General features: G+C 52.9%; 4 protein-coding genes across 4 annotated transcripts; 2 read left to right on the top strand and 2 right to left on the bottom strand.

The window, feature by feature from the left end:
• Positions 1-1,184: 1,184 nt before the first annotated feature.
• On the top strand, positions 1,185-2,508 carry T310_0344 (Mitochondrial carrier protein; the record flags this gene model as incomplete). The annotated part of the gene is made up of 6 exons (XM_013476773.1): positions 1,185-1,298; positions 1,363-1,397; positions 1,460-1,533; positions 1,614-1,832; positions 1,895-2,232; positions 2,302-2,508. 6 exons carry the CDS (start codon positions 1,185-1,187, stop codon positions 2,506-2,508), a joined length of 987 nt encoding a protein of 328 aa, XP_013332227.1.
• Positions 2,509-3,007: 499 nt separating this feature from the next.
• T310_0343 (pH signal transduction protein PalA) lies at positions 3,008-6,077 on the top strand (the record flags this gene model as incomplete). Its single annotated transcript, XM_013476772.1, has 7 exons — positions 3,008-3,015; positions 3,092-3,329; positions 3,422-3,475; positions 3,560-4,446; positions 4,506-4,925; positions 5,123-5,545; positions 5,615-6,077. 7 exons carry the CDS (start codon positions 3,008-3,010, stop codon positions 6,075-6,077), a joined length of 2,493 nt encoding a protein of 830 aa, XP_013332226.1.
• Positions 6,078-6,634: 557 nt separating this feature from the next.
• On the bottom strand, positions 6,635-9,798 carry T310_0342 (Uncharacterized protein; the record flags this gene model as incomplete). The annotated part of the gene is made up of 6 exons (XM_013476771.1): positions 6,635-7,463; positions 7,525-8,578; positions 8,649-8,827; positions 8,906-9,438; positions 9,546-9,662; positions 9,700-9,798. 6 exons carry the CDS (start codon positions 9,796-9,798, stop codon positions 6,635-6,637), a joined length of 2,811 nt encoding a protein of 936 aa, XP_013332225.1.
• A 1,523-nt stretch (positions 9,799-11,321) lies between these two features.
• Positions 11,322-13,352, bottom strand: T310_0341 (Shikimate dehydrogenase; the record flags this gene model as incomplete). The annotated part of the gene is made up of 1 exon (XM_013476770.1): positions 11,322-13,352. The coding sequence occupies one exon, from the start codon at positions 13,350-13,352 to the stop codon at positions 11,322-11,324; it is 2,031 nt and encodes a 676-aa protein (XP_013332224.1).
• Positions 13,353-14,660: the final 1,308 nt, after the last annotated feature.

The following is a 14,660-nucleotide window of genomic DNA, read 5'->3' as shown; positions in this document are numbered from 1 at the left end:
CGTGGCGGCCGCTGTCCCTGTTGGGCGACCTGCTCGACGCCTGCATCGTCATTCGTCCTCCGGCTAGCGGGGTAGCTGATGCTGCCTCTTCCTGTCTGTTGCAGGGCCTCTGCAGGCCTGCCCCTGGGCCCAGTCGCCCGCCAGAGCGAGGCAGATAATGGGCTCTTGTGGCTCTCTTCCTGGTGCAGGCCGGAGTTCATGACGACGTCACTGCAAATCGCCTAAGCCCGTTCGAGCGGGCTGTGATCCACACCCGCGCAATTGGCTGCCATGCGCTTCCCGATCAGCGGAGCCCGTGTCGGCAGTCTGCCTTTGCTCGCTGTTTCTTCGGGCTTGTCGCTGCGTTCCCTTGCTCCTGCACCTTGCACCTCCGAGACGCCTGATCCTGAATCTGCGCTGCTCTCGAGGGCGACTCGTGTGCTCATTGCGGGGGTTTTTCCTGTCTATTGCGGCCTCCCCATTAACGCACGGTCCTTATCGTGAGACCGATCCCCCCACGGCGTGCTAATGAGGTACGTTAGATGCTGCAATTCCAAAAAAAATTCTCGTCGCTTTCCTTCGAGAAGACCGAGAGGAACAATATGCTAACACTTGTGTGGTTTTTTCGCTCCCCCGCTAGCTCCGGTGACCTTTGTCGTCTTGCAGAGCCTCCTGAATCTCGTGTGCTGGTCGCCAGGTTCATTTTCTGGACGTCTTGCAGTGCCGAGCTGATATCTCGTTGCTGGAACCATCGGAATTGCCATTGACACTCAATTGGCCTCCAGACTGATATCTCTGCTGCTGATCGAGCATATCAAACCCATCTTCAACCCATTCTTGCCGTCTTCTGCACTCTCCATCTCCTTTTGCCGGCACGGCCAGCAGCAGAGATCAAAGAATTTATAACAATATCGGCACAAAGAAGGGGGTTCCACAGCCCGCTTCATGGACAATTGTGGGACGCTGAACGGTCTGCTCGCACTTTGAGAGACCGTTTGCGTTCCATCGGGTTCCCCAGCCCAACTGCGTATGGGCCATATTGCATGCTCTCCAGCTGATACTGCCGGTCCTCCATCAGTGAATCGCAGCATCACGCAAAGACCCATGCAATTGCCCCAGATGCAAAATTTCCAGGCATGACTCTGAACGACTGCTCCGGACATGCTTCTCTCTCCTCACCAGCACCTTCAGCATCAACAGCCGTCATGACGTCCTCGAACCCGTCGATCATGGACGCCACCATACGGAACAAGCTGCTGAAGAAATATCGGACTCAAGTTGCTTCGGCTACTTCGACCGTTTGCGCGACTCTGGCAGTGGTATGTAGATCCTGAACTCTTGGATCAGAGTGTGCCTGACTAACATGACTCTTTATTCCCTCAGACCCCGCTTGAAAACCTGAAGACCCGTATGCAGACGTAAGTCACAAAAGGCCATGATTGGAAAGAAATCCATGGTGGGGACTGACACTGTTCCAAAGTCATAACTTCAAGAACATCACCGAGTGTGCCAAGTACATCTGGCGTACCGAGGGGATCCGTGGGTATACAGCCGGTATGTTTACTCGATATGACCCTCCAAGATGCTTGCTCCCCATAAGATGACGTTTCATTGACCCCGTCTTTGGGTTTTAGGTTTGCTCCCTCCGCTCATGAGTGTCACTTTTGTGCGCGTGGTCAGCTTTAGTACCTATCAGGTCGTCAAGTATGCCATCTCGGATGAGTTCGAGAAGCACACCGGAGTGTCGCCTTTGGTGTATTACAACGAGCGAGGCAGTACTCCCACTTTGGCCACAATCACAACCTTCACCGTTGCGGGGATGTGCGCCGGGCTTGCAGCGTCCCCGTTCGCATGTAAGTCATTTTATTCCCCCCATTTTCTTTCTCAATGGAGTTCTTGAGATTGAGCTTTGTAGGCCCTTTCGAACTTGCGAAGAACGTGGTGCAGACATCCGTTCTCATGTCTCACCGTTCTCAGGCGTCTCCCAATGCTGTGAAAGACCCGACCCTTCGTACCCTACCACGTCTGGGAACGATCCAGGCGTTCAAACAGATCATTAGTCGTCATGGGTTTGCTGGACTGTATACCGGGTATCACCTCCACGCGACGCGTGACACGATTGGAACGGGTCTGTATTTTGGCGTTTATGAGACGGTGAAGCAGATCATTGCAAAGGAGTTGGGTGAGCAGCAGTCGCCATTCGGTCCTCCCCTGGTTGCCGGAGCGCTCTGTGGTACCGTCCCTTGGCTTGTGGTAAGTACAGTGAATCGAGTGAGGACGCGAGTTTGGTAAGAAGGGACTGCTGACCTGTTCTTCTTGCAGACCTACTCCCTTGACACCCGCAAGACTCGCGCTCAGAGCGTCCTCCTCGGAAAGTCGAAGGAAATTGGCGAGGCTACTGTAGCGGTAGCCCGATCCAGCATGTACAAAGGACTCTCCGTTTCGCTGATGCGAACCAGTGTCCAGAATATGATCTTGCTCAGCCTCTTTGAGTATGTAAAGACCAAGATCAACAACCTGGAGAGCTGAGCTTTCCTTTATGGAGAGTCTTGGTCTTGATCCCAGCATGGGCCCTCCGTTCACTTTTGCCTTTTCTGCATGATTTTTATGTTACGAGACCTTTTGCATCACATCCTCATTTTATACTGCACATATTTCATGGACAGCCTTGTAGAAGCTGGTCCTTATGGGTCTTAGGAATGGGAATTGGCGTTTGCATACTGTGATTTATTAGGGGTGACAGATAGGACTACGATATGAAAAACAATTGACCATCTCTGTGTTTTATACGATAGACAGTGGAGTTTCTCGCCATCTCTTTCCTTGCTTAGAGCACCGTGGTAGCTATCCTTTTGTAGTCAATCGGACGATAAGATCTCTGTACCCCGCGTTTCCACCGCTGAGTGGCCGACGTCATCCCGTTGCTAGGCGGGAGCCGCTCGCTGTCAACAAAAAAAGTCGACCGCGGGGTTCTCCTCTGATCTGGAATCCATCCTGATACCCAGAACCCTGTCCCTTTCCCTCAACGATGGCCTCGTAAGTTGGAGTCTCACTGGAACTGTCTTTGATGTGATAAGACGTTTGGCTAACCAGCAATTCTGCTGTCTCCCAGCAATATCCTCCAGCTGCCTTTTCGGCGCACCCACACCGTTTCCCTCTCCGATGCCATCACGCAGTACATCTCTTCCAAATATGACCAGCGCCCGGACATGTTCGCAGACGATCTTATGGTCCTCGATCGCCTGCGAACGGAGGCCGTCAATGTGCAGGAACCTCATGTCAGCGGGATCAGCAGGCTGGTGACTTATGCCGCGCAGTTGAAGTGGTTAGGCGGAAAGTTCCCAGTCGATGTAAGTGCGCATCTGAGATGGAAAAGTGCCAAATGTTGTTTTCTGTGGTTTGGGACTGATTCTGACCTTGGGCTGCCTGTTAAATGACATAGGTCGGTGTGGACTTCGCCTGGTATCCTGCTTCGGTTTTAATACATCGAGGCCGAGTAAGTGCCAAACTGCCATCAGATGACAACAGCAATGACCGAATGGGCACCTCCTGACTGATGACTATTTGTGTAGTAACGCAGAATAATCTTCGTTTCGAAATTGCAAACATCCTCTTCAACCTAGCCGCCCTCTACTCCCAGCTCGCATACTCCCTAAACCGAACGACATCCGACGGGCTCAAGCAGGCATGCAATTACTTCTGCCAAGGAGCGGGTGTCCTCGCGCACCTACGCAAAGATATTATCCCCGACCTCCGCTCCTGTCCTCCCGAAGATATGGATGAGATGACTTTGCAGAGTCTGGAAGAGCTCTTGCTTGCGCAGGCGCAAGAATGCTTCTGGCAGAAGGCAGTCAAGGACGGCCTTAAGGACGCTTCGATTGCTCGACTGGCCGCCAAGGTCTGCGATTTCTATGCGTCAGCTGGCGACTATGCTGTCAAGTCAAACGCCATCAGCACCGACTGGATCCATCACATGACAGCCAAGCATTATCATTTCGCGGCTGCGGCGCAGTATCGGCAGTCGCTAGACTGCTTGGAGAAACGGAAGTATGGCGAAGAGGTGGCGCGATTACGGGACAGCCTACAGTGTGTGAATGAAGCTCTCAAAGAGTCGAAATGGATCAACCGTGTTGTGCTGGGCGACTTGAATGGGCTCAAGAACCGCGTCACCGAGGACCTGAAACGAGCTGAGAAGGATAATGATATCATCTACCTGAATCCTGTTCCGCCAAAGTCCGAGCTGAAGTCCATCGATCGCGCATGCATGGTAGCTGCAAAAGCTCCGGTCCAGGTGACGGATGCTATATCCATGCTTGGAGAGAATGGACCACTTGGTCAGCCGCTCCTTGCCAAGTTGGTCCCTTACGCTGTCCACGTCGCGGCAAGTATCTATTCGGACCGTCGTGACCGGTTGGTGAACGAGAACATCATTGGAGAGCTGGAGTCAATGACGGACAAACTCAGGGAGTAAGTTACTCTTTAATCCCAAGCCTTACCAGCTGTGACGCTAAATGTTGTATGTGCAGTCTTCTACAGTCCTTGAATTTGCCCGGCTCCCTGCAAGCCTTGGAAAAACCCCTTGGTCTGCCATCCACTCTCGTATCCCATGCGGAGGAAGTACGCCAGCAGGATGGGTTAAATCGCTTGCGGCGGTCTTTGGAGGATATAGCCAAAATCAAGGCTAACGATAAGGCCATCTATACGGAGGGTGTGGATCTTTTGTCTGCTGAAAAGGAAGAAGACGATCGGGCTCGTACAAAGTATGGGACGGACCGTTGGACGAGAGAGCCTTCAGAAGTTGCCGGGCAGAAGATCTATGCGACCGCGGGTGAGATCAACGGCTACTTCACCTCTGCGCAGAGCTCTGACGAGCTCGTCCAGGAAAAATTGCGAAACGCGGAGCCAGTGCTTAGGGTACTCACGGGGACCAATCGAGATTTAGAGGCGTATGTTCCGAACAGTCGGAGAGCCAGCGTCACGCCCGAAGTAGAAAAGGAATCGAGCCGATTGAGGAGTTGTCTGAATGAAGTCAGCCGGTTAGAGAATCGAAGGAAACGCCGGATCCAGACTTTGAAGGATAAAGCTCGATCGGATGACATTAGTGAGTATATAATTTTTTTTTAGCAGTTATTAACGACTGCAGTCGCTCACCTATTTCTCCAGACCCGGCATTGCTCAAAGAGACAGCCCGTCTCGAGCGAGAATTTCCCATGCAACCAATTGAAGCAAGTCAGTTTGAGAGTCTCTTCGAGGAGCATTTGCACCTGTATGACTCGGATTTGGAGATGTTGGCGCAGGAGCGGGACGAACAGGAACAGATTGCGGCGCAAGTGCAGGAAGCGAATCGAGCCTTTGTCAAGGCCCGAAAGGGCGACTCCTCGACCAAGGAACGTGAGAAGGCATTGCAAGAGCTGGAGAACGGGTATTCGAAATACAAAGAGCTCATCTCCAACATCGAAGTCGGGAGGAAGTTCTATAACGACCTGGCCAAGATTGTTGTGAGATTCAGGGACGACTGCAAGGCCTTTGTGCAACAACGGCGCATGGAGGCGAGCCAGCTAGAAAAGTATAGTCCCAACCCTTTATTGTTTCCTCACTTCGTTCGATGATGATGAAGCTGACAAGGGAAAAACAGTGATATCACCAGCGCCGCTGCGATGGCCTCGCTGAACATCTCACGTCGCTCTTCGTACCAGCAGCCAACAGCAGCAGCAACGACAACAGCAGCAACCCATCATCCTTCCCCATATACTCAGGCACCGGCTCCTCCTCCTCCCGCTGCTCCCCAACCCCAGGTCCAACCCCAACAACCGACGCCGCAGCCACAGCCGCAAACTCAGCCTCAAGTCCCTCCTCCTCGAAACGCCCAGGAACCTCTGAAAGCACCGCAGCCGACCCGAGCCAATATGGCACCTCCACCAGTCGCATCGGCAGGGATCTGGTCCCCGGAAATGGGGATCCGGTTTGCAGGACCGCAACCGACGCCCAGCGCACCGCAAGGTCAGGGTCGGGGTCAAGGTCAAGGCCAGGGCCCGGGCCCGACAGCACCAGGGACACCAGGGATATGGGATCCTACCCGTGGAGTCCGATTTTCGTGATTGTATGTACGTATGTACCGTATGTTTCTATATCTGTATCTGCATAGCAGGGAATAATGCATGTGATATGCATGTACTATTGTATTGTGTCTGTATAGTTGACTTGCCTTGGACAGCTGGATATTTTCTTTCTTCCCCCATATTACATTGCCTGCATTTAAATATCCCCATCCTTTTTTTTGTTTCTTTGTGTCTTTGATAGACGGATAAGGGTTATGACATATGACTATATGACTATATACATCACTGTATCTATCTGCATTGATTGTATATAGGGGGATGAGGGAGTATGATAGAATAAGACTTTTTTTTTCGTTTTTTAGGATACTCGTGATGACGATGAACAGCAGAGTTTCTTGAAAATATGTATTGTATGTGCATGTCCGTATGTACAGTACATACTATTGCGACTATATATTGTCATATGTCGACTGGAAACAAAGCTAACTCCAGTTACTCCGGGTATCTATAAGGGTATAATAAAACTTCCCATGATAGGGGAATAATGAACGAAAAGCCCGATTTGTAAGCACATGATGAGTTAGTTAATTTGTGTGCTATTCATCCGCATGATTATTATTGTTGCCTTCAGCAGGAGGATGTGACGAGGCGGCGTTTTCTGGCCCTCTGTTGGTGTTGACCCCTTCCTCCAAGCCGACAAGAGCATCGCCATCTGCATCTACTTGCGTCACTGCAACCGCATCGGAGGCCTCCCCCTCCCCCTCGATGCCGCCACTGAGGAAGAAATCGAGCTCGCTTGGACCTCCTTGGGAATTTTGCTCGTTCTCGGCCAGCTGCTCCAGCAGGCTGAGAAACGGATCCTTCTCGGAGGGAGGTCCCGTGTCGCTGGCATTCGTTGCCTGCGAGCCGCTCGCTTGAGACTGAGCGCCCGGCGTCAGAGCGGTCATCATGCCGGATCCAGCCGATGGATTCGTTTGCTGCTGCTGGTGGGCAGCATCGAATGGGAAAGTGGCGTACTGGGGGTTGCCTGGTGGCGTGGGCGCTACATTGAGAACGGAATCCGACGCGAAGCCGGGTAGGGAGAGCCCGAAGGACGGAGAAAAGGCGTTCTGCATTCGGGGACTCTCTTCGATGGATGTGAAGGAGGGGAACTCCGTGTTGGACAAGGGGAACATAGGCGGCAGTTGAGGAGGCTGGGGAGGCAAAGTCGTAGGGGAGAGAGGAGATAGGTCGGTATTCTTCGTCCGGTTATGTTCTTGGCTGGAGATGTCTCCACGTGAGGAGATTTGAGATGAGGGTAACGTGGAGGAGCCGGACTGATATTGCTGCTGGTGAGGCTGGTAAAATCGCTGTGATGGCAAAATGGGTGCGCTCGTGGCTTGATTGAGATAGTGGTCATGCCTATCAAAGGGATACATGGACATGCTAGTTAACGCAACGCGTCAGCACAGGCGCACAAACAATTTTGCAAGGAACTCTTCCTTACCTGCCGTTGCTCCAGTCAGGCATGACATCGACCAAACGCACGTGAGACCCATCCACCGTTAAGCCGGGGTAGCGATCGAAGAAATCTTCCAGGTGAAAAATCGGAGAGAATCGCATCGTGCTGCTAGCCAGGTTCCTTACAAGTTCTGAATGACAAGTGTAGATCGTTTGCAACAGCTCCCGTTGGTGCTGCACACCAGCCCAGCAATGTCGTAACCAGGACAATTGCTGCATCTCTTTTGCAAGGAACTCGGCGCTGGAAGAGAAGACTTCTCCTTCCTGCCCTTTGTAATGTACGCCATGAACATGGACGGTTCCTGCGGTACATACGCAGTAGCTGATAAACGCGGGCCACTCAATCAACGGCGAATTTCGCCCAAACTCGACGAGCTCAGCAATCGCGTTGGAGTGTAAGAAACATAGATTGGTGGCTTCAATCTGCCAGGACTGGTGTTGTCCCGTCCCACGAAGCTCGACCAGGTCAATAGGCAGGAAGGGACGATAGATCAAGCAGTGGATCAGATGATAAATCAACTTGCTCAGGAGGAGAGTCGTGCTCTCAGGGTGCCCAAACAATGATTCAATGGAAACGAATATATCCTGGGCTCCGGCCGCCCAGATGTCCAGCTCTTGGCGGATCTTGGAGAGATTGGACAGGGAGTGCCAGGGAAAATGGGAATCACCCTTTACTCCACCGGCTGCCAAGTACCGGTTAGTGATGCCTAAGATGCGCGTGATGTCAATGAGCAACGCAGTGGCACTCCGGCCTTGCTTGCGCGGGTCAGATGAATACTGGATGTTTGGGCCGGCATTGTTAAAAATCTCGCCTTCGACATATAGCCCATTGGCTTGTGATGGCGAGGACGGTAAACGCAAAACAATTGAATGGTCAGAAATTAGACATGGCCGTTTTGACCCGCATGCGGCAAATCGATCCATCATGTAACAGGTCCAGAAGATTCGTCGTCTCGTCTCTCGCTCTGCCGGAGAAAGGTTCGATTTGGGTGATGGCTCCCGGTAGAGATCCAATGCCAGAATCATGGCCGAACAGTTGGCTAAGGAGCTCGTCAGCTGCACTTACTCCCTCCCAGAATTCGGGGGCATTATGTCATTCATAGTCCATACATAAAGTCATGTACGTCTTTTTGCTCAAGCCATAGGCGAAGAAGACCATAGACAGCAAGAGCAGAGTTTGGATGCCTTCAATGGTTGGATTATCCACATCCACAGAACGCCGCGCCTGTAGAGCGTAGTCCAAGCCCACGCGTAAGGGGCCTTTTGGGCCTCCGGGAGGGTGGACATATCTAGTCGACAGTTGTTAGATTAGAGGGGGACAAAAGGACAAAAGATGGGAGATCCGTCTATGACGAGGAAAGACACACCTGACAGTAATTGCATAAATGGCCATGGCTAAGTAGGGAGGCAGTTGTCCTAGTTGATGTTTTTGTCGCGTTACCGATTCATCAAGGATGTAGAATGGTTTACCGTGAATTCTGGAAAAGAATGTATCCAGCACGGCAATGGGAAGGGTGAAATGTTGCTGGGAAGGCGACTGCAGCGGCTGCTGCTGTTGAGGCCCGGCCGCAGGGCCTCCATATCCGTTGTATAGCTCCTGGAAAGTGGACGAACCTCGGCGTTGAGACGAGCACTCAGAGGGAGGATATCGATCCTCTGTGGGAGACAAGGGGCTCTGATAGGAAGCGATGGTGTTACTGCGCGTCGTGGAACTCTCTGGCGGAGGCGGTTCTCCCTCTTGCGTTTTGACGGATGATGAAGCATCCGCAGTGGGTGTAACGGGGCCTTTCTCTTCCTGTAGCCGCTTCTCCAGTCCATCCACGCGCTTCATCAATGCCTCCAAAACGTCCGTCTTGGGGCCTCGTTTCTTCGGAACCGCATCTTGAGTGCAAAGGTAAAGCTAAGTCAGCGGTTCTCGTCAATTGGAGAGAAAAGAAGAAGAATATTGGCCCAGCAGGGGTTCCCAACTCAGGCTCAGACAGAAGAGCAATGATAGAGCCAGCTTACCATAAATGCAAGGACATTGAAAAATCTTACATGCCTCACAGCTGGGACGCATGCGATTGCACTTGATCTAGAGTTTGACCCACATCTTCGGTCAGAATCACACACACGCGAAATGGGCTGTTTATTGCATGACAGTATCTAGCGACAGACCAACCTTTCTTTTCCGACAGGACTTGCAGTTCATCGCCTCGCGGGGTTCATTTGTCACCCGCCGCGGCGTGATACGGTCAATGCTCACCTGCGGACGAGACATGACGACAGCTGCTGAATGGCGATCTCATCAACAGGATACGACTATATACACCAACAGGAAGCGAATTGACGCGACCCGTGGAGAACGCGGGTGCAATTAAGAGTGGTTCAAGACATCTGGTGGAGCAAGAGCTTTCTGACGCTGACGTCTGCTGCAGAAAGATTCTAGACTGATATTCAGGACGGTGAGCCTGGCGAGTAGGTCGATTCACACCACTGACAAGGGCGCGTTGCCTCCCGACCAAGAAAGGTGGCTGCTGGGTTCCTCTGGTCTCTGGGATATGACGCTGAGAGCATGGAGAAATCTGGGGGAAGATAACTCGAGGGGGCACGAGCGAAAAGTAGCTCAGGCTAGTAGAGCAGGTGGCTTCGGGCCGGTTCGTAGAAGCGAAAGACGTTAGATCGAGGGCTGCAATAGAAGCTTGCTCGCCATTAGGTAGCTCCAGTTGGGACCTTCCAGAGTTAGCAATAGTTAAATTCTTAGCAGGGAGCCAGGCGGCCATCGGGCAGCGGCAATTCGCCGGCGTCGGGGGAAAACGCGGAGAGTTTCCACTCTGCTGGTCGACATACCCCGTGGAGGATGACGAGGCATCATGCGAGAATAATAATGGACAAGGCCAGTCAGTGCACGCCAGAGGAACTAGGGAGATACGGCCGAGCACCGGGTGAGCGATGCTGGAGGGGCGATGGAGATGGAGGTGTCGAAGGACCATGCGCAGCAACAGCAGGGAAGGCACGGCTTTTTGCTGGATGGGGAAGCGACCCCCCGGCCTGGAGCGGAGGTATTTTGCGGGGTGCGCCTGCAGCTGCCAGCCCTGGCTGCGAGCGATTATTGAATTAATAATTGCGAACCGGGGAGGTTAGGGATGTTTTATGCCAAAGTACCGAAGTTGCCCTGTCGATCGGGTTATCTTCGATCGCTTCGATCGGCACGCACCACTCGTGGCTTCAAACCTGCCATTCTTGTTTCTTATCGATGCGATGCTATTGCTGTTGAATTTATCCGCGTGCGCCGTGCCGCGATTAGTACCAACTTAAAGTTATTACCCACTTAGCCTAAGATCGGAGTTATAATCATTTACTCCGTAATAACCTCGGAGGCGTGCTGTCCGCATTCGCACGAGGCAACGATCGACCAGCCTCACGCAGGTCTGTGCGAAGCTTTGCATCTATATACAGCTCCGTACATATATAGCGTCTACCGCTGGATAGTGGAAGCAGTGATTGCAACCGTTTCATTCAGTTTGCATTTGCGGGGTTGATACATGGCGGGGAAGAAAATGATAATGACAGAAAATCGTCATGTTACAAAGGAGGAATCAAAAAGGGAAAAAAAAAAGTTATACACGTCGTCAGCAACATATATGCCTTCCCGTCCGAAAGATTTCCAGGATCCCAGTCAACGCCAGGGTACAGATCAAACTCGCCAAAAATAAAACAAAGAACCCTCGATGACAGCTCTATCCCAGATGGTAACCTGTCCTGTATTCCGCGATAGAGAACTTTTTCTTTATCGTCGCTTAATTAATATAAACCATGGCCGGACGCCATGCGGACAAAATCAAATGGGACATTCTGCCCCACGAGCAGCCGGAGGGTTTCGACCGTCGTCCACGCATTCACATCTTCGATGCCGTACGCCGTCCAGCCGGCGCGAGCAGCGACGGTAAGCGGATCGCCTTTGCGCGGCCCGCTGGTCAGGTCGAGATAGACCTTCCCCCTCGTGGATGGTGGCGAAGAGTGGCCGTTGGTTCGATAATGTCGTAACAATGGCTGGACGAGAAGCGATTTCTCTGGTGGCAATGCAGAGACGATCACAAACGGCTGTTCCACCAGCTTGACGGACTGGATCGAAGTAAAAGGCTCGAGACCAGCCGCCAGCGGGCCTGTCGCCCGGAACCCGACCGTATAGATGGTGCCCACATCCAGACTCCGCAGGGCATAGATCGCAGCGGAAGCGTCGCTCTCCGAACTGGCAAGGATGATCACCGCACGGCCCCGGTAGGCAGAGGGAACATAATCCCGCGTGAGGGTTGCTCGAATCCCCTTCCAGGTCGCATTTTCGCCCACGAACCGGGGTTGCCCATCCGAACCGTCGACGGTGATGGTGTCAATCAAGCCGATCGCGCGTGCGGCGTCGCTTTTCGTCGGTATATAAGACACCGAACTTGTCAGCGGGGGATTCACGTAAGCACCGCCGAAACTGGGCTGCATGATCACGGACTCGATCGACCCTCGAGGACCCCGGTCGATGCAGATGAAGTTGTGTGGGAGACCGAGTTCGTTGAAGCACTTCTCCATGAACATGGACTGCGAAGTGGAACGGAAGGGTCCAATCGCATACATGTCGCGCTTCGGCAGTTGGCCCATGATGTGAAGGGCCCGATTGATCTCGGCCGCCGTCAGCTGGCCGGGAGCAGCGATGATCGGTAGTAATGGATGTGTGATGGGGGAGAAAACCGTGTTCAGCGCGCGGGAAAGTTGTCCCTTCTGGCCCATGTTCACGGCGGACAAGAGTGGATAGGAGTAGTTCGCCTTGATGGTCGAACGGAAATACTCCAACTCATAGTTTGCTTCAACCGTGTTCACCATCGCGATCATCTTAACGATATCGGCATATCGGGCGCCTTCCCTGAACAACCTCTGCGCGTCCGGCGACGTCCATTTCCACGTCCCGGAGAAGTCGTGAAAAGCAGACATGATGATGCTATTGCCTCTATGCGCCGCAAGATCTTTCCGGATCTCTTCTGGAAGCCACAATTCGACGTCGATGTACTCCACGCCCCATTTGATCGCACGACGCAGGTACTTGTGGAACAGTTTAGGATCGTCCATGGGAAACCTTCCATTTTCGTTGGTACACCTCGTCGTGAAGATGATGGGAAGCTCGGTATGCTGCCGCAGCAGCATGACCTGCTGACCCACGTACTTCAGGCTGGGAACAGGGCTGCGACTGCCATCCGACAAAGGCTCTTCCAGCAAATCGACCCGGATCTCCACCGCGTCCGAGCCTACAGACAGGATATCCAGGTTGGGCAAGGCCGCACGGACATCGGGGAACGTGGTCGATATAAAATTCGTCCGTTTCTTCGTGGCCAGGTCGTCGTGGGGGCGCCGCTGACCCAGGATCAGCGACAGAAATCGGGTCAGATCGCGGCGAAAGAACGGACTGCGAGAGTACAGAAACTCGTAATGGCAACTCTCGGAGAGCCTCTCATCTGGGAACGATCCATCGTCCACGCAGTGAGTGTTGATCAGTAACAATTTGGACAGGTCACCTCTGTATTCTGCAAAGGTGCTCTCCAGATCGCTTGCCAGGATGCCCACAACAACCGCATCGCTCCCTGATACGACTGTAGACAACGACGACACCGTCGTCCATGCCTTTCCCAAGACCTCGGCCACGACCTGAAGAATGCCCTCTTGGCCCGGACCAAATACGATCACCACCGTTCTCTTGGAGTCTGCGGGGGGATGGCTGATGCCGCCATTTACAGCGCCATTCATCACGGTAACGGCAGGCGGAGCCACAGCCGTCTCAACTTGGGTCGCCATCGAGACACAGTCTGTATCATCGCACGGCAGCCCTCCACAGTTGCATGCTTGACGGAAAACACTCTCAGGTAACAACGTAGACAGCACACGATATGGTTAGTATACAATCGAGATGAAATGAGATCACAGAAAAGTTTAGAGAAACACGATCACACAATGCATATCAATCTGATATAGCCAAGCTCTTAGGAACGAGTGACGCAAATCAGTAGTAGCTCCCGAGCCGCCACCGCACGAGACCCAGAGTCAGGTAGGACGTGTATAGCAAATCACTTGGTTTTGAGGCGTTCGGGTTATGATGACATCTGCGACCTTCTCTTCCCAGCGACAAGAGTTGAGGCTGATGCTGCAAATAGCCTTGTCCGACGATGCATGAGCGGGAAGTTCCAAAGCAAGAATCGGAACCGGGACAAGACAGCGATAGAGGACAGCGATAGGGATCCGGGCAGGCGACCGGCCTGCCTGAAGTAGTCGGAGGCGCGTCGGGAATTCCCCCGTATCGTTTGGCCAGTATGGAGGGAGATCAATTATCCTCCCCAATAATGGCTGCCTAGGCGTATCGTGCAGAAGCAGGGCCCTGAACGAGGGGAGCGGATTGGGTGGGATAGCAGCAATGGAAGGCGGGGGATGTGCGATAGCGAACCTCGATATGAGGAATGACCAGCCCACGACAGAAACGAAATGTGTGGTGGACGTGTCTGCGTGTCCAGTTGAATGTCGCCCTCCAGCCTCATTGGAGTGTCGCGACAATCACGACCGCTTCGCAGCTAGTGGTAGTTAAGGTGTCGACACTCTCGAGGGGAAGCCGGGGGAGGAGCAGCCGGTGGATCGGCAGCGGAGGCAGCTGTGGACGGGGCGAGATTCCCCGGCTCCAGCCGTAAGCACTCGGGCTCCTCGGCGGTATTTCTCCGCCAATGACAGTGGCCTGGGCTGTTCCCTGTCCTGGTTCAACCGTCAGGGCAGTTACTTCTCCAGTCTCTGGGATAGATATGAGAGTCTGGAATAGTCTCTTAACGCTGATCTAGATTTCGTCTGGCTTTTCAATCCACTCCATCCTGTGGAAACGGAGTCAAGACGGCGAGAGCTGGAGCGACGAGACGTTCAGGGATACAATTGTAAGAGATAAGGTGTTGTGTTGAGAGGAGAGAAACTGAAGCAGCTTGCAATAACATTTTGGACACTTTACACATACACAGAGCAGGAGCATTTTATTATTGGCAAGAAGAAAATAGGCCCACTTTCCTTTTCCCCTTTCCTAAACCCAGAAAGAATGACATTATGGCAGATGAAAAGAGCAGGGTATTAATT

The sequence above is a fragment of the Rasamsonia emersonii genome (genome assembly GCF_000968595.1).
Source record: "Rasamsonia emersonii CBS 393.64 chromosome Unknown ctg1118621759675, whole genome shotgun sequence".
Classification (NCBI taxonomy): domain Eukaryota; kingdom Fungi; phylum Ascomycota; class Eurotiomycetes; order Eurotiales; family Trichocomaceae; genus Rasamsonia; species Rasamsonia emersonii.
This window is presented reverse-complemented; position numbering and strand designations above follow the sequence as displayed.